The 19,428-nt window shown below is 34.0% G+C and overlaps 2 protein-coding genes across 3 annotated transcripts; both read right to left on the bottom strand.

Annotated features, from left to right (window-relative positions):
• Positions 1–108: 108 nt before the first annotated feature.
• On the bottom strand, positions 109–12,936 carry idua (alpha-L-iduronidase). 2 transcript variants are annotated; one of them, XM_067406289.1, is made up of 14 exons: positions 12,609–12,936; positions 11,670–11,810; positions 10,437–10,519; positions 10,069–10,176; positions 9,817–9,912; positions 7,719–7,888; positions 7,211–7,390; positions 5,234–5,450; positions 4,921–5,130; positions 3,481–3,602; positions 2,284–2,409; positions 1,716–1,792; positions 1,537–1,637; positions 109–1,460 (listed from the first exon to the last, which is right to left on the bottom strand). In XM_067406289.1, the coding sequence occupies exons 1-14, from the start codon at positions 12,767–12,769 to the stop codon at positions 1,357–1,359; spliced, it is 1,896 nt and encodes a 631-aa protein (XP_067262390.1). In that variant the 5' UTR covers positions 12,770–12,936; the 3' UTR covers positions 109–1,356. The 2 variants fall into 2 exon arrangements, with proteins under 2 accessions (XP_067262390.1, XP_067262389.1); XM_067406288.1 differs by having other exon boundaries at positions 115–1,460; positions 7,686–7,888.
• Positions 12,937–14,375: 1,439 nt separating this feature from the next.
• Positions 14,376–15,677, bottom strand: si:ch211-155m12.1 (uncharacterized protein LOC567653 homolog). Its single transcript, XM_067407952.1, has 3 exons — positions 15,624–15,677; positions 15,496–15,543; positions 14,376–15,029 (listed from the first exon to the last, which is right to left on the bottom strand). Exons 1-3 carry the CDS (start codon positions 15,675–15,677, stop codon positions 14,376–14,378), a joined length of 756 nt encoding a protein of 251 aa, XP_067264053.1.
• Positions 15,678–19,428: the final 3,751 nt, after the last annotated feature.

Here is a 19,428-nt window from a genome sequence, read left to right as displayed (position 1 = left end):
TTTAATTTTGATGTATAATAATTGAAATCTCCAGGCTGTTCCAAGTATGAACTGAGACAGCATCATTTAAGATTAGACAATCATTTTTACTGTTGTAAAAGATTCATTACCAGGAAATACTGTAAAGAAAACTTCAGGTTATTCAAAAATTCATCATTCAATCAGGGTCCATTCAAACATTACCCAATCCATTTTTTTTTTTTTTCTATATCTCAGATGGCATATGCCCGTGGATTCTCTTTTGTGCATACTGCAAACCAATTGTTCCTGTGGCAAGCTCTAATCTGATTGGCTGGCTTTATGCAACTTCAGTTTTGTGCTCTTTACAAACTAGTTACTATATTTGCCAGGTTAGTGCATCAAATATTGGATATTCAAGTTTTGTTTTAGGAACTTGATTACCATTATTTGAGTTTTTCTCCACAGTCTATTATTGTGGTAGCAGGTAAACACCCCTAAATGACCCCAAAATGAACTGTGGCTGGACACTTTGTTGGTCAAACCAATCTCATCTTATATTGGCGAGTGTTTTTTGGTCAAAATAAGATAATGAACTATAATGTATGTGGAGAGTTATTGTGTCAATGAGATACTATTGTAGTTTTTGTTCATATTTTGAATTCATTTTTTTAGTTTTAGTAATTTTGTAGGATGTTTTTGACGTTAGTTTTAGTACATCAAGTTCATCAAGAAATCTTGCCTTGGCAACTAACTGAAATAAAATAAGTTAATTTTTTTGTGTATCTTTGTATATATTTTATTTCAGTTAACATTCATTTTCTTTCTTTTTTTTTTTTTTAATGGTTTAGTTAAAAGGTTAGTTCCGCAAAAAAAGTAATTTCTGTCATTAATTACTCACCCTCATGTCATTCCAATCCAAACCCGTAAGACTTTCGTTCTTCTTCGGAACACAAATAATTTTTTTGATGAAATCTCAGATCTTTCTGTCCCTCCATTGACAGCTACACAACTACCACTTTCAAGCCCCAGAAAGGTAGTAAAGACATTATTAAAGTAATCTAGTGGTTTAACTTCAATTTTATAAGTAACGTGAGTGCTTTGTTTGTGTAACAAAACATAATTTACCACTTTATTTACAAAATATTACTCTCCAATGCACGTTCACGAGAGCACCATGACACATGAGTGTTGTTTTGACATGAAAGCGAATGTTTTTACATAAATGCAAGTTGGAGATTAATATTTTGTAAATGAAGTGGTAAATTATGTTTTTTTTGTGCAAACAAAGCAATCGCATTGTAGGTTATAAGGGTGAGTAATTAATGAAAGAATTTTCTTTTTTGGGTTAATGAACCCTTTAACTTAACAATGGTGGACAATCAAAAGTCTGGCTGATCAAGATTGGTTCTCTGAATATTTCTCTGTGACAGAATATTCTCCATTTCTTCCCCAGTAATCCACGGCTCTCACTCTGTAGTAACCCCTCACCTCCTGACTCTCTGTGGAGGAAAAACTCAAGCAGGTCAATAGATCAGTGCTTGAAGTCATAAATTTTGAATCCAATTTAATTCATACCTGGAGAATAAGTGAAGTATGTGAAAATAGTGTCTCTGTGATTAATCCTCTGGAAAGTGGTCTCGTCTTTGGAAAATTCCACTTCATATGTCTTTATACACCTAAAATGACATGCAAATTACAATTATACCCATTAAACAAACTGCTTTGATGAACTGCTGTATTTAAACAGTTCTTACTTCGTGCCGATGCAGTGATCCTTCCAAATAATCATAACTTGTCCTTTGGTGATGGTGATGAAACGCACCCCGTTCACCTGCAGAACAATAACTGCAATATTAAAACCAAACCACAAGGTTTCTAAATCTCTGCAAAGAATAACATGTACCTGGAATGCAGATGTTTTGCAATCACACTTAAATTAATTTCATGCACAGACAGACATGTGAGTAACAGTTTTGGGGCGTAAGTAAACAGCAGAAGCTGTAAATTCACTCCACATCTTGATTTCAACATTGCACAATATTAAACTCAGGAACAGGTCCAATACTTAGAAAATAGTGCCTTACTAAGCTTCATGAGGTGCATCCTGGGATACTTTTAAAGCATATTAAAGGATTTCACATTCAATTTATATTTGTCTACAAAACTAATTTCAGGTATTTCAGCATCAACTTTAAGATGAAAACATTTTTAAAATCATGAGAAATGAATTCGGTCAAATGTGATTGGTAGTGTAACCTTTTGGTGTCAGATGCATCTAATGAGACAGCTGTGATGACAACGTTATATCAAGTTGTCACTAACCTGGTTAGGCTTTTCTTTAGACTGGGCACATATGTGTATGAGCAGCACTGAGGGGACAGGAAGGACTGTTTTGAGCATCAGAGAGCCATCGGATGGGACCGGCAGAGGTCCATCAGTCTGAGGATCCTACAAAATACACATTCATTTAAAGACTTTATGGAATTTGTTTACTCTTTTGATGTGCAATTTTAATGTTTTATGTAGATATTTATTTAAAATATGCTGCAAAACCAGCTAATTTAGAAACCATAATGGTAATATTTAAGCTCAGATGGCCACCCACACTGTAAAAAAGTATTTTTCTAAGATGTACAGTAGTGGCCAAAAGTGCCATCCTGCCTCATCTTCACAAAGTGACATCTTCACTTTTTATTCAAATATTATTCAAAATTTGTTAAGGATTTTGGAAGTGTAATTGAGCTTGGAGTCAATTGTTTTATTTGTGATAACAAAATGAAACATGCCAAATTGTGCAAATATAATTTGTGGCCAGGCTGTCATACAAAGTTATGAACACAGGCAAAAACAAAAGAGAACCAACAAAATATGAATAATTGTTTATGCTGTAATCAATGTATGCTTTTTCCTGTGAGTTTAGATTTTCAATTATATTTTTTTGCATAGTAAAATAAAACTTGTACCTGCTGTTGTTTGCCTTTTTTTGCCAAATAATTTTGTCAGATAAATACCTTAACCTATTTTAGTGTTTCTTCCCTCATATTTAAAATATTTTAATGATATTTTGATGGGTTAATTGAACAAATATCCCATCTAGACATCACTTTTGGTCACTAAATAAAAAAGGTTACTGGAGTATGTTTTACTGAAAATTACTATTTCAGTCTTTCTACTTCAAAATTACTTGCCAATTCTTTATAATTATTTGTGACATTTACTAGCAATTTCAAAAAGAGTGAAAATTGTTTCTACACTAAAACTTTTTTCAGTGCATATGAAAAACAGAGAGAAGTCTTAAAGGTACAATAGCAAAAACAGCCTGTTTAACACTCAAGGTCAGATAAAGGGTGGAATTTGGTCATGAAAAACTAAATTATGACTGTTTTACATTTACATTTAGTCATTAACACTTATCCAAAGCAAAGTCATCAATGTGTGTTATGAAGGAGCATGCATGTGTGTGCGTGTGTGTGTGTGTGTGTGTGTGTGTGTGTGTGTGTGTGTGTGTGTGTGTTGAACCTCTTGGCTCCGCAGCCGTGTGAACTGCTGTGCAGTGGGATAGTCAGGGCTGCCCATGCTCTCCCACAGTTTAAATGGGTTTGTCACATTATTATCCATGTAGTGTGTCACATACATCAGACCTACAAACACAGACAGGATAGAACTATAAATACAATCATATTTAATAAGCGCTTTTCACAATACACATTTCAATGTTTCAATGTAGCTTTAAAGAAAATCATGATGTTAATGTTTATACAGGGATGCAAACAGGTAAGGGGGAAAAAGGTGAGAACATTGCGCAGGGCGGAGGCATGCTGCGCACAGATTTTTTTTAAAGTTATTTGCTTTACATGCTCATTTGTAGTTATTTTAAGGGATTTTTTTAAATTTATTTTTTATTACCCTATATGTCCAAAACTGAAATTGTTCACTAAAAAAGTAACATACTGTTGCAACATTTTACCAAAATCAACATTTGGTTAAAATCTCGTGTTATAAAAGACGAAGTGCTATGCAGGATATTTAAGACAATATTGTTTGATTAGATGGCAATACTGTTTGTCACATCTCAGTCCTCAAATACATAAAATATTACCCATTATAGGCATATAATGGTTAATATTATATGGGGGAAAAAAACACTTTCTTGGAACTATGCAAATCCCATTGGTGACCTATTTTGATCTCAAAAAGGTGAGTTCTCACTGAAAGGTGAGGAGTTTGCATCTATGTTATGATATCTTAATATCTTCATGCCTTAAAGTCGCAACCACCAGATTAGAGCTGGGCGATAATGTAGTTTACATTTTTCAATGATATAAACAATCAAGCAGTTGAGATTTGCTATATAGTATATGTCACCCGACGCGAGTATAAAAAACTTAATATTAAAAGCTGGACGATAAAATAGTTACATTTGGCAACAAAAGCAAAAAAAAGTTGAGATTTGCTGTATAGTAAATATCGCTTTACATGAGTGTACTGCATGTATGAGAATACAGGTATAATATATATCCAACTTTATATGTAGAGCTGTGCGATAATTTAGGATACATTTTACGTCGATATAAACAATAATGCAGCCAAAATTGGTGAGTATACTGTATAGTATATGCAGGTAAAATTGAATGTTTTACAAGTAATATACTATATATCCAACTTTTAATATATCACTGGGCAATAATATAGTTTACAAGGATCAAGCAGTTAAGATTCACTGTATACTTAACGTGAGTGTACTGTATGTATATGGGTAAGGCTGAATATACTAAAAGTTGTATAATTTGTTACTAATTATTAAATTGTTAATTAATTATGTGCTGATATTGAGTATTATGAAACCTGTGAGGTTTTGTTCAATTTATAACATTTTGGTGTCGTGTCCAGCCTACGTTCTATTCAACTGTGCATTGTTGAGCATATATAATAGTGTGTTGTTTTTTTGTGATTACTGACCCATACGTTGAGGTATTCCAGTGAGGTGCAGATTGATGATGTCAACAGCTGAGGAGGTCTGGTTATCTCTGCTGTTATACAGCAGGACGGTGGTCTGCCAGCTATCGGCGGTGTACGGCACCTGAGGGACGTGAACCGTGGCCAACACACCCACTGACGAATTCACTTCAGAGCTGTCAGTCAACACCTGAGCCTGCACCTGAGTCTCACCTGAGTCACAATAAATGATTATACCAATAAATTTCTAGATACAGTTTGATATACTTAACTGGTATATCACCATCACTGATGATTCATCATAAACTTTCATTACCTAACAATGCCAACAGGCCCATCACAGTCAGGACCGGTTTCCGCAGTAACTGCACGTGTGGCGGGTTTGTGTTGTTGATCTGGAATCGAGCGGTGAGTGTGCGCTGGGCAAACGGGTGTGGGTGGTAACTAAGGAAAGCATTGTCGTTGCTAAGCAGAGTGTAGTTGACAGTACTGTTCTGGTCAGCGATGAGCGTGTTCTGATGCTGTGAGATGACCTACAACACACCAGAGGCATGAAAGGAGACTGTAATACTGCACCAAATATACCTGACTCACTAAATTAACAAGCTTTAATGAATCTTTAAGGAATGCAAATAATTTAAGAAATAAAAATAAAGACCCCATTAAAAATAAAAATATTTTGTGTCTTTAGGTTTGAGGTAGAGCTGCACAATTTGGTGGAAATGTCTAATTGTGATTTTTTATTTTTTGAAAATAGTAATAATTAATATATATACACTACCGCTCAAAAGTTTGAGATCGGTAAGATTTTTGATGTTTTTAAAAGAAGTTTCGTCTGCTCACCAAGGGTGCATTTACCTAATTAAAAATACAGTAAAACAGTAATATTGTGAAATATTATTACAATTTAAAATGACTGTTTTCTATTTGAAAATATTTTAAAATGTCATTTATTCTTGTGATGGCAAAGCTGAATTTTCAGCATCGTTAATCCAGTCTTCAGTGTCACATGATCCTTCAGAAATCATTCTAATATGTCAATTTGCTGCTCAAGAAACATTTATTGTGTACAATTTTTTTTTGAGTATTAATTTCTTTAAAAAAAAATAAAAATAAAAATTCTTACTGACCCCAAACTTTTGAACGGTAGTGTATAATGCTACAGAAGCTTTGTATTTCAGATAAATGCTGTTCTTTTGAACTTTCTATTCATCAAGGAATCCTGAAAAAAAAGTACACAACTGTTTTCAACATTGATAATAATAACAAATATTTCTTGAGGAACTAATCAGCATATTAGAATGATTTCTGAAGGATCATGTGACACTGAAGACTGGAGTAATGATGCTGAAAATTCAGCTTTGATCACAGGAATAAATTACTTTGTGAAATATATTCAAATAAAAAACAGTTATTTTAAATTGTAATAATTTTTCACAATATCACTGTTTTTACTGTATTTTTAATTAAATAAATTAAGCCTTGGTGAGACAAAACTTCTTTTAAAAACATTAAAAATCTTACCGATCCCAAACGTTTGAGCGGTAGTGTATATATATATATATATATATATATATATATATATATATATATATATATATATATATATATATATATATATATATTAATACTAATATATTATACTAATAATTATTGAATTATTATGTAATAATTTTACTACTTTATTTTTATTATAATTATCGTTTATATTTTTATAAATATATATATATATATATATATATATATATATATATATATATAAAATGTGTGTGTAATTTATTTTAAATGTTTAAAATATTATAAGTTATTATTTTATTATTATGCTTTTTTATTATTACTAAATAGAAACATTAAACAAAACAAGAAATATTACTATATTAATAATTACTATAACAACTATAATAATAAAAATAATAGTTTTGTTTTACAGTACAAGTGTATTTATATTATTTAGCTGTATTTGTGTTTTTTGTTTTAATTTTCAGACATTAAACAATTTCAGTTTTCAGTAGCTACTGGCTAATAAAAGTGTTCTTTTGTCCTGTCCCAACTTTCTGTTTTAATAGGAACTACATAAGCTGAGGAATAACAATATTATTTGTCAAACCATTTAAAGGAGTTTTTGCTATTAAATAATGGGCTCAGGACAATATGATTGGCTGACTGCAATTCTGCTCCAGGACCAGCAAAGCATGTTGAATGCTGTCCTCGTGTAAAACACATTTAGGTACTGAAACAGATGGTGAAATGAGATATTAGAGCGAGAACAGAGAAACACAGCACTCTCATCTACCTTAACCACCATGGCTGCGTAGGTGACATCCGCTCTCCAGGTGAGCGGTTTGTTCCAGCCAACCAGAGGATCAGCCTCGTCATTGAAGATCGGCACAGAACGAAACTGTAGAAACCGCTGCTGGATCTCCCGCACAGTGGCCACTTCCTGCTGCAGGATGGGGAACGAGCTTCCACCTCCCTGAAAAACAAAGAAATACATACTACAGTAATCAAAAATATAATTACTCATTTGTCATTTATTTGGCAGGTTTATCAGAAGCGACTTGCAGTATACTAATTAAAGGAACGAGATTAAAGTCGTCATGTAAAACTTTTTCTACAGACTTTACTTCGGTTCTGGTATGTAATGTGATATTCAACAAGGTATATTAGCATTTTATTATCACTTATTACATGGCTCTCTGAAATGCATGATTCTGATCAGTCAGATTTTATTTTGCAGCTGGCCTTACTTATCATAAAATTTCATGTACCTTCTTGTGTAGTGCGATATAGTCTAGCCTTACGCCGGTCTCTCCAGTAAAGTAGTTTGTGCCGTTGTAACAGTGCTGTAGCATCTCCCAGCAGTACGGCGAGCGGGGCAGAGAATGACAGGAGTCTCCCGGACCTCCGAACTTCAAGACCGGACTTGCTGCACGAAGGCCCTCAGAGCAGGCATCATAATAGTTCAGAAACCCTGGAGGAGTAGAGCAGGAAATTTGACTGTCACCACAATGAGACTGTTCTCAGCAGAACCACTAATTCTTCTATGAGGTAGCATTAAATTAAAACTTGTCAGACACTTTCTTGTTTTGTCCACACCACAAAGGCACATAATTCCTGTGTTCGAGAACACCATGTGCGGAAATACAACACAAAAACATGCTTTCTAAACTGATCAGTAGTAGTGTTACAAAAGATTTCTATTTCAAATAAACGCTGTTCTTGTTATGCTGTCCATCAAAAAATCTCAGTTTCCACTAAAATATTAAGCAACACAGCTGTTTTCAACATTGATGATAATAAGAAATGTTTCTTGAGCAGCAAATCATCATATTAGAATGATTTCTGAAGCATCATGTGACACTGAAGACTGGAGTAATGATGCTGAAAATGAAAAAAATAAAGCCTATCTGAGAGCAAGACAGGAAAGAGAAGTTGGTGTGCAGGTTAAAGCTTATAGGGATAATTCACACAAAAATGAAAATTATCCCTATTTACTCACCCTATTTACCTATTTACTCACCCTCAACCCATCCTAGGTATATGTGACTTTTATTCTTTCAGCCAAACACAATCTAAGTTATATTAAAAATATCCTACAAGCTTTATTATGGGAGAGAATGGTACCTTTTTTATTTGAAAAAAGTGCATCCATCATAAAAGTAATCCATACGGCTCCAGGGGGGTGATAAAGGCCTTCTGAAGCGAAGCAATGCCTTTTTGTTAGAAAAATACCCATATTTATATGACGCATGACGTATTGACGAACACTGAAGCATAGAGAATAGAGCAAAACAAAACACCAGTCACAAATTAGAAATCTAAAACAAGAATTTTTAAAGAGAAATGTCGGAGGAGCTTGAGTTTGTTGCCCAGCCCTATTTGTTTGAACCACGAGAAGTGTCTACTCTCACCTAAGCTTACGCTACACCTACATGCGTTGGGTCAGAGGTCACTCTTCAGACAGAACTCGACTTGCGAACGGATGTTACCGGACTTTATTCAACCCCTAGAGCCGTATGGATTACTGTTTTTTTCATTTGACTGTCTTTTTGGGCTTCAAAAAAAAAAAAAAAAAAAAAAATGGTACCATTCACTCCCATTATAAAGCTTGGAAGATCCAGGATATTTTTTTAATATAACTCAGATTATGTTTGGCTGAAAGAAGAAAGTCATATACACCTAGGATGGCTTGAGGATGAGTAAATCATTTTTGGGCGAACTATCCCTATAAGGCTGCTCAATGAGCTTAATTTAAATAGAAATTTTATATACAAATTTCCCCAAAATACAGACATAAACATAGACCCTAGTTCAGTTTGGTGCAAATTACAAATGTCTATTTCAACATCTTCCCTCTACATGGTACAATAAAATTGTTGATGACCAGTTAACACATGAACATAAAAAATATAGCTGCAATTACAGGGCCTGAGGTTATGGTACTCACAAGACATGGTCCCAATGGGTCTCAAGACATTTTTAAAAGTTGGGCATCTTGGACTATTATTAACTTGACATGGCATCTTAAATATGCAGCACTCAGTGCGGGATGAGCAAGAGATGCAATGCAACGTGCATGTCTGTAAGAACACTAACAAAAAGAAACTCCTTTTATGATCGACTCAGATGTAGGATTTCGAAACGGTGTGTTTAGACAAAATGTCAGAAAATATCATTGGTGCAATTAATTCAGCAGCATGACCCAAAGAATGTAACATTTTGTTTCTAGCCTATTTGGATGAAAACTTGCAATGAGAAATGACAAACTTACTGCAAGAGCAGGTTTGATTTTTTTGGTGGTGCTCGATGCTTGAGACCACTAATTAAAATCAATTCCAAATGATTGAGACAACTCACAGGGTTTTGGCTCAGACAACAAAAAAAAATATTAGACTGTACCTTGGATTGACACAGTGATGTTGTCAAAGTCGTGGTTGTTCGGCTCGTTCCACGTCTCGAAGTTCCACTGAGAGACAAAGCTGAGGCCGTATTTCCCTGCACATATATAAAACAGCAGGAACAAACACAGTCAGACATTTTGGAGCTTTGTGGTAAAAGATCTGAGCTAGTAAACAAAAGGTTCAAACTCCACAACTGCTTCATGATCTATCATCACCATCTAAGACATTACAACTTCACTCTCATACTCACATATGTATCTTTTGGCGATCAAGTAGACCAAATTTCTCCATTCAGTAACTTGGCTTTTGTCTTCAAAGTTGGTGAAGGTGTTGGACACACTGCCCATCAGTTCAAACCCTTTAAAAAGAAGCATTCCTCTTTGACACAATACAAAGTTGTGTTAAATTAACCCTAATGGCAGTAATCCTACATTACGCAAGCATGGATTACATTGTAATATTTAGAATTTGAAAATCAACGTTTGAAATCTTAGCCCTGCTTAGTCAAGAAATAATGCAGGACAGTAAAGCCAGCAGAAGATGAATACTCCCTGATCTGAGCCTTCTTGCACTGTTTCACCAGCTCCGTGTGTACCCTGTATGTTTTGCGTTACATACCCGGCTGCAGTCCATTCTGCCAGAGAAGGTCAATCAGCTGGTCTAAGTGAGTGAAGTTGTAGTGATATTCTCCATTGTAAACTCTACATGAAATCCAGAGACAAAAACATTAGTACTACAGTACACTACAACCATATATTTTACATGGAGATGCATGGAGAATATAAATAATGCATTTAAGTAAAGATTATTTGTTGATGCACAAACAGAAAATCAGATACTATGTCAAAAGCAGATTCCAAGAGAGAAAAGAGATTATATGAGACATTTTATAGCATGTGATACAACTTACATTATTGAAATCTTGGTTACACTTTACAATAAAATTTAATTTATTAACATTAGTTAATTATATCAGTTAACATTAACTTATAACAAACAATACTTCTACAGCATTTATTAATCTTAGTCAATGATACTTTCAATATTTTCTAATACATTTTTAAAGTCCAAATTTGTATTTGGACTATGAACTAACATGAACAAACAACGACCAGTTTGATTTTTACTAACTAACATTAAAAAAGATGCTTTAAAAATATATTGCTCATTTTTAGTTCATGTTAGCTAATGCATTAACAAAATGATAACAAATCTTTAACAAACAATACGCATCTGCACGATAAAAGCTTGATAATATAAATATTGCAACTTAAACAGTAAATCGTTTGAATTTTCTCTTAAAATGTTGAATTTAAATTTGACCCAGATGTTTATAGACAAAAGAATATCTTTTGGAAACATCACTGCTTACTTGCGAGGTCACAGATTTTTAAACAGTTGGGTAAGTTACTCTAAAAATAAATTATTTACATCTTCAAAAGTGTATTTAGATTACTGTACTAATTACTCTCTCTAAAAAGTATTGGATTACTTATTACTAATTACTTTCTAAATCAACCTCGACCAGTTGAACAATACAATGATAGACATGAAACATTTTAACATTACATTTTGACGTTAAATCCACTATTGTTTTATACAGAATTGTTGTATAGTCTATACAGTATTTAAGTAATAAAGTAACAAATTAAATTACAGTAATTATATTACTTGGTAATTAATTCCACCTAACACTGTTTTTAAACCGAAAGAGATGAATGAGCATATTAGATACTAATATCAATCTTAATATTTGCATATTATTTTTTGTGTATGTTATTTATGTAAATATTTCATATTCACCAAACGGAAGAAGAGAAAGTCTCTCTTTGGGAATATGGAGTAACTGACCGTGCGGACACCAGCTCCAGCATCCAGTGTATCCGCACCTGCTGGATTCCTCTGTGCGGCACAGAGCCGATCAACGCCAGATTCATCTGCTGGTCCGGACTGAGATCATACAGGTGTGCATCAGTGTGCGGCTGTGGAGGGCTACAAAAACGAGACAAAAGTGAACGCTGTGATAATTCATTTAACAATTATAAAGACAATGTTTACCTGGAAATGCTGGGGTAGATGTCACTAACAAAAGACTACAAAAAATATAATGGTATTATCACACTTTATTTATTCATCATTCTTTCTTTCATTTATTGATTAAATAAGATAGCAGTTCATGCACATATCATGATACCCTTATTAAAACTCATTATAATTAAACACTGATTATTGGTTTCCAGATGGGTTTTAATATCATTATTGTGATGCAATGTTTGTAGTGCAACATGTCTGAGTATGTTACGCAAGTGTTTTTTCCTTATATTGAAGAAAAAACAAAGATGGTAAGGAGTGGGAGGAGAAATAGAGGAAAACATCCAGAAAACCCTCTTTTAAACACATGCATATTGCATTGACTACCTGAAATCAAATGCAATGGCAGGGGTCTTTTTTAGTTTTTTTTTGTTTTTTTTTTAAGAAAAAACTTAAAATGCATAAAACAAAAATAAAAGACACAGTCAACTTTATGATACTACTACTAGTTTGCTACTACTTCTTTACTTTTAAGTATAATGTACACAGTGTCATATATGAATATGTAACCATGCAGTGTTATGGTTTCCCTTAAAATAGTGTGGCAGTACCATTATGAAAGTGATTATATCAGAAGTTAATACCATGATCATTCACGTATCCAATGTCCAAAGTAGTACCATGGTACTTTTTGCCGTTGATAATCGCTGTACCATGGTATTATTAGTAAAGTTTAGTAACATCACAGTTTTATCCTACCAGAATCCAGTGCTTCTCCAAAAGTGCTTGAAGTTTCGTAACGGCTTGTCAACATTCACTTGAACCTCCAAAGATGAAGATATAACAGACTGCTGCTGTTTTATCATCAGGACTAATATAAAAACTGTCCATTTGAAAGAACTGTGTTTACATCTATACATGCTGCTGACGTCCCGTATAAACACACACGTTCACTGTATGTGTCTTACAGTTTAACTTGATATATTATCTCATGTTTAAAATTTCGGAAATCGTTAAAAATATTTTCCGACAACTTCTGTGCTCATAAAATATACGAGCTTCCAACAGGGGTCTTCATAAAAGTTGGTGCTCTGACGTCATTGACTGGCGACTTTTGTTTTTAACAGCTGAATGTCGCGGCCTGCTGGTTTAAATGTGAAATGATTTGAGGCAAACGAAAAATACTTTTTTCTCATCTACACTACATTTATGTTCATATAGTATACAGTACAATATAGTATAGTGACAATATAATAGCCCAACACACTCATGTTTATGTTTAAAGGGTTAGTTCACCCAAACATGAAAATTCTGTCATTTATTTCTTACCCTCATGCCGTTCCACACCCGTATAGACTTTTGTTAATCTTCGAAACGCAAATTAAGATATTTTAGTTGAAATCCTCAGTGAGGCCTGCATAGGGGGCAATGACATTTCCTCTCTCAAGATCCATAAAGGTACTAAAAACATATTTAAACCAGTTCATGTGATTACAGTGGTTCGATATTAACATTATAATATTTTTGGTGCGCTAAAGAAACAAAATAGCGACTTATTTAGTGATGGCCGATTTCAAAACTTCAGGAAGCTTTGGAGCGTTATGAATCTCTTGTGTCGAATCATGATTCAGATCCCGTGTCAACCCGCCAAACTGCTGAAATCACGTGACTTTGGCGCTCCGAACCGCTGATTCGATACACTGATTCATTTGTGCTCTGAATTTTCCTGAAGCAGTGTTTTGAAATCGGCCATCACTAAATAAGTTGTTTTTTTTTTTGTTTTTTTTTGGCGCACCAAAAATATTCTCGTCGCTTTATAATATTAATATTGAACCACTGTACTCACATGAACTGATTTAAATATGTTTTTAGTACCTTTATGGATTTTGAGAGAGGAAATGTCATTGCTGGCTATGAAGGCCTCACTGAGCCATCGGATTTCAACTAAAATATCTTAATTTGTGTTCCGAAGATGAACGAAGGTCTTACGGGTGTGGAATGACATGAGGGTGAGTAATAAATTACTTATTTTCATTTTTGGGTGAACTAACCCTTTAACTCTTTCAAGGACATTTATTTTGTTATTATTTTATTTTATCAATGTTTTTTTGTTTGTGTGTTTTTTGAAAGCATCTGAAGTAACATGACTTTTAATGCTTTAGGATGGTTCAAAAAAGATGTGGAAGACTTTTTTATTAGGATCAATGAGTTTTATACTGGCAAATGTTGTTCTAACAGGCAAGACTGAAATATAGCACATTTAATACAAAGTGCATAATACAGCAAGAAGAAATAGAAAATTATATAAGATACTATGTTCATTTAAAAATGAATGAAAATATAGGAACAAAAAAGAATAACAACATAAAAAGTTGCATTCAAAAGAATTATAATAAAAGTAAAATATGACATGACATTGTTTTACAGATTGCAACTACTGTAAAGCTAAAGAAGAATGTATTAAATGAGATCAAACAATAAAAAAGTCCTGCCTGGTGGTGTCATATACAGGTTACAATCTTAAAATTACCCCTGCGTAGTAACTGTCTGCCCGCGCTCCCTGAATATGATAGGGGGTGTTACCGCCACATTAGGCATACCATTGTTAAAATAGGGATTGGGAGGATACATCTGTGGATAAAAAGGGTACGGACCAAAATTTTGATGACCCTGAAAAGGATTTACAGGCTGAAAGTATGGGTTAGTCTGTGGGCCGAAGAAAGCAGGGTTCTGGAGAGGACCAATCATGTGTGGATATCCCTGAGAGGGAACGCTGAATGGTATTACTACGGCATTCTGAGGCAGGATGGAGCTGTACGGACCTGGAAGTGCCACAACCTGAGCAGGATTTTGAAGAGCAGGCATTGACTCTGGATTGGCCAGCACTAGCTGCTGTAAGGGTGCTTGTTTAGGAGGTTCTGCTGCTGTTGCCCTGTCCTGCTGGGGAAGGCCGGAGATGAATAGGTTAATCTGTGGCACAGAGGGTTGCTGTACTGATTTGGGGTCTACAGGAGGGCCAACAGGAACAGGAGATAGTGGATTGAGGATATATGCTGTCTGGAACTGCGAAGAAGGTTCTTGTAGCTGGAGACCTGCTGGTTTTGGGGTTGGATCAGCGATGGGGGGTTTATTGACAGTCGCTAGAGTGTCTCTCATCTGAGTAAGCAAGGCTTGCAGCCCCTAAAGTGGGTAAAAGCAATATATTGGTATGCTAGTTTGACAACCAACCAGCAATGACCCAAGCCATATCAATGCCTTAAAGGGTTTGTTCACCCAAAAATGAAAATATTGTCAACATTTACTCACCATCATGTCATTCCAAAGATTTTCGTGCATCTTCAGAACACAAATAAAGATATTTTTGATGAAAGCTCACATATTTCATCAAAAATATCTTCATTTGTGTTCTGAAGACGAATGAAAGTCTTATGGGTTTGGAACAACATTAGGGTGAGTAATTGATGACAAAATTTTAATTTTTGGGTGAACTAACCCTTTAACAGTGGCTTAGCAGATATTGGTAAAGCTGTCAGGTTTAGCATGGGAAAGCACATTTTCTTCAGAAAAGTTTAGTTTTCATTACCAAGTTTAATGCACAAAATGCAATGAACTTCAGAAATGAAATGAGGTCTAGTTTAATACTCACCTCCTCTTCACTCGCAGATCTGGCTTCTCTGTCATGATTCTGATCCAACTGTGAGACAAACAAACACTCTTTAAAAACACCAGGGTTTCGTACATGTTGAATATGAAATGACTGAAATATGCACTTACTGGTGCAGCAGTTATCAAGAATAAGTTGCTTATTATCAGCACTATTGTCTTCATTCTTCCAATATATCTGCAATAATATTACAATAGTATGCATATAAAAACCTCTAAATGAACAGGTGCTGTTAAACAAACAAATAAAAACACATTTGCATTAACATTTTATGTTATTTTTTGTATTGATTGATTGAAAGCAAACATCAGCACTATTGTCTTCATGCTTTCAGTATAGTATCTGCAATAGTATTATATTATAACAAAACCTTAAAGCGCACAGGTGCTGTTAAACAACCAAATAAAATTAAAGCAGTTTATGAAACACACAACCAGCTGATAAAACTCTTACCTTAGTTTTTTTCCCCCCAATATACCTGAAATAATATAATAATATTATGTATATTAAAACAACTGCAGCATCAAATTTGCATTTATGTCCTACCTGCTAATAAAAGTCTTACCTTAGTTCAGTGAACACGTGAAGTTCCCTCAGATTAAAGTATTAATAGTGTTGAAGAGGCTTTTAAGGCTTCTTAGTTTTGTAGGAATTGGGATTCATCCAATCAGCGATACTGTTTTTTCTCATTTCCCCCCAAATTGCAGAATGTCTCAATATCAAACACCATTACCACTAAAAACTCATTATAATTAAACACTGGTTATTGGTTTCCAGATGGGTTTTAATATCATTATTGTGATGCAATGTTTGTAGTGCAACATGTCTGAGTATGTTTAGTGGTGTTTTTTTCCTATTGAGGAAAAAACAAAGACGGTAAGGAGTGGGAGGAGAAATAGAGGAAAACACCTAGAAAACCCTCTTTTAAACACATGCATATTGCATTTGTTTACCTGAAATCAAATGCAATGGCAGGGGTCTTATTTATTTATTTATTTTAGAAAAACTTAAAAATGCATTAAACAAAAATAAAAGACTGTAACGAGGTTAATAGTTGTGGGAAGAAGGAGGCGGGAACCGGCGAACGTTGAACCAAACTTTAATATAAAATAAACAAAGAACAAAACGAAAGTAATGCCGGCAGACCCTCGCGGACGTCTGCCGGTCACACAAACATAATAAAACATAAAATAAAGTCCAGGGCTGGTCCTCTCTCGTCCTTCCCGGTAGTCGCTCCTCCTTTTATGCTCCCGGAGCTCCTCCGTGAGGGACTCAAGGCCGGTGCGCCTCCCAGGTGAAGCTCATTAACACTCGCGCCGTTCCCTCACGGCCCTCGCCCGCCCTGGTCGCCACAAAGACCAAAGCTGAAGAAGTTGTTTCATTGTTCTTTGAAATGTAAGAAGCAAAATTAAAATGCACAAGTATATGATTCTGTTCATCAATAATGGCTTGGCTATTTATAAGTAAGTGTATGAATATGGTTCTTACACATTATTTTAGACCAGACTTAAAAAGTTATTGTGAAATGTAGATATTTGAGGTAACGGTCACAAACCAATGCGGCGAGGCATTTCTTCAGAACTCAGATTCTTTAATTAATTTAAAACCATGTAGATTCATTTAAAAGATTAAGCCAAATTATCTGTTCATCAAACTCCACAGCACTCAGTTGTGGGAAAGAACCACAGAATTTTATGAGGTGAATGAAAGAAGGTTGTCATATAAAAACACAAGCAGAACTGGATGATAAAAAGATATCGACAAAGCAGCATATGTGACATGTGAAAAAGACGAACAGGTAAGTGAAAATATTATCTTTATATAGTAGTCAACATTTGAAGTGGATCAAAACCTTTTATCAAAGTTGTCCTAAAACTTTCTTCTTAAGACAACTTAGTTCTTAGGACAACTTTGATGAACTTTTTTCATCCACTTCAAATGTTGACTACTGTATATATTTTAATTATTAGATAAAATATCAGACATAATATATATATTATTATTATATTAATATTATATTATTTACTAGTACTATTTTATCAAATAAAATATTTTATATAGCATATATATATATATATATATATATATATATATATATATATATATATATATATATATATATATAATAGTAATAGTATATATATATATATATATATATATATATATATATATATATATATATATATATATAGTAATAGTAAATTATATATATAAAATAGTAATAGTAAATTATATATATATATAATTGCTATTAATTTAAGTTCTGAGTGGGTCAAAAGTCTGTCTAGAAAATAAAATTATGGGATGAGCAATCCATGATTTTAAGGACACATGGTTTACTTTGCAGGTCAGAAGCAGCTATGACAACCCTAATCTTGGTTTTCAGTCTCCTGTCTGCAGTCTGTCTGAGTCTGGCTGTTCCTGTGAGTTGAAAATACGACTTACATAATGTAAATATGAGACCTGTTTAAGGGATTTTGTCTGTTGGATATACAGTCAAACCAACATTTATTCAGACACCTTGAACATTTCATACATTAATATAGTTTATTCACTATAGTTTAAAAAATGGTAATTAAATATGGCAAGATCTCAGTTAAACTGTGTCAGAAAAAAACAATCTTAATTATGTCAGATAACATGGTCAGGTCAAAGTGTCTGAATAACTTTTGCTCCCAGATTTTTTTATAAGTTTTACTAGTAGTCCACTGTATGAAGAATTTTTGGGTATGTCACAGATTACTTTATTTTGCTGTCCTCACTTATAATGTCAACTATAGTTTCCTGCACCCACTAGTAAAAATATATCAAAAATGTCTGAATAATTTTTGTTTTGACTGTAGGTGGAGAAAACCAGGGGCAGGAAGACAAGAGATTTGAGTTTTGAGGTAATTATTTTCAGTTCAATCTTCAGTTCAGTGAACATTCAAAATGCTCTTTTTAAACCCTTATTCAGAAAAGATGTTTGCATGTTCAACAGCTGTGAATCATAACTTTGTGTTTTTCAGGACTTCTATCGGCCAGTCTTTCCAGTTAAAACAATGCCTTCATTTCCTTTTCTCATGAATATGGATCAGTTCCGTGGACTGCAAATTACACCCTACGGATTTCCAAGTATCGTACGCCCCTATCCACCTGCTTTCTACTCATATTCATATCCACATCCACACTTATTCCACTTCAGGCCTCCAGTGGCTGTGCATCCGCCCATCATTGTGCTAGAGAGGGTCCCCCCCACTGCAACCCCTACAGCCAGACCTCAAGTCACAGTCATTCCCATCGGATGATGACCATCTATCAGGAGCCAAAAATAATCAGCTATGACATATAACAGGAGAATGACTTGAATTTGATATATTTTTATTTGATAATCTTTTCTTTTTGTTAATTCTCAGATGGTGGTATTGAGCACACCCTAAGTGCTATGTCACACAACCCTGGATATTTTAAATATTAATAAATACATATTTTTTAGCAATACACTTTTTTATCTTTCCAATTTCTACTGTAATTTCTGACAATCTGCTTAGCCTTTGTACGTCTAATCATTTATAATATACTTCCATGTTCAAGTGCATTTAGATTATTTTACATCATTTGTACTGAAATATTCATTTTTCATATCATGCGATTGCTTGTGATAAATAAAGCCGAGTAGCGTATTAAAATCCCTGTTGCATTTACATTGATGTGTAAAATGGCTGTGCAGAAAACACTTTTTGCAACCCAAATCCTAAATTAATGTACAAATAAAAACTATGAGTCTATTTTCTACATTTTCATGGAGATTCACAATGACTTTCCTATGAGGTGATGTTTAACATTTGAATTACATAGTCTTTACAGTAAATATGTATTATTAGATGCCATTTACATTACTTTTTTTTTAAATGAATACTTTTAAACAGCAAGGAT

This window comes from Chanodichthys erythropterus, chromosome 13 (genome assembly GCF_024489055.1).
Source record: "Chanodichthys erythropterus isolate Z2021 chromosome 13, ASM2448905v1, whole genome shotgun sequence".
In the NCBI taxonomy this organism is placed as follows: Eukaryota; Metazoa; Chordata; class Actinopteri; order Cypriniformes; family Xenocyprididae; genus Chanodichthys; species Chanodichthys erythropterus.
This window is presented reverse-complemented; position numbering and strand designations above follow the sequence as displayed.

Excerpts from the sequence above, each read along its gene's own strand:
- idua (XM_067406288.1), bottom strand. The coding sequence starts at position 12,769 with ATGTATAGATGTAAACACAGTTCTTTCAAATGGACAGTTTTTATATTA. Across the intron at positions 2,410-3,480 it reads CACGGCTGCGGAGCCAAGAG|GATCCTCAGACTGATGGACC; the intron begins GTTCAACACACA and ends TGTATTTTGTAG. Across the intron at positions 1,638-1,715 it reads GATCACTGCATCGGCACGAA|GTGTATAAAGACATATGAAG; the intron begins GTAAGAACTGTT and ends ATGTCATTTTAG.
- si:ch211-155m12.1 (XM_067407952.1), bottom strand. The coding sequence starts at position 15,677 with ATGAAGACAATAGTGCTGATAATAAGCAACTTATTCTTGATAACTGCT. Across the intron at positions 15,544-15,623 it reads TCTTGATAACTGCTGCACCA|TTGGATCAGAATCATGACAG; the intron begins GTAAGTGCATAT and ends TTTGTCTCACAG. Across the intron at positions 15,030-15,495 it reads GATCTGCGAGTGAAGAGGAG|GGGCTGCAAGCCTTGCTTAC; the intron begins GTGAGTATTAAA and ends TACCCACTTTAG.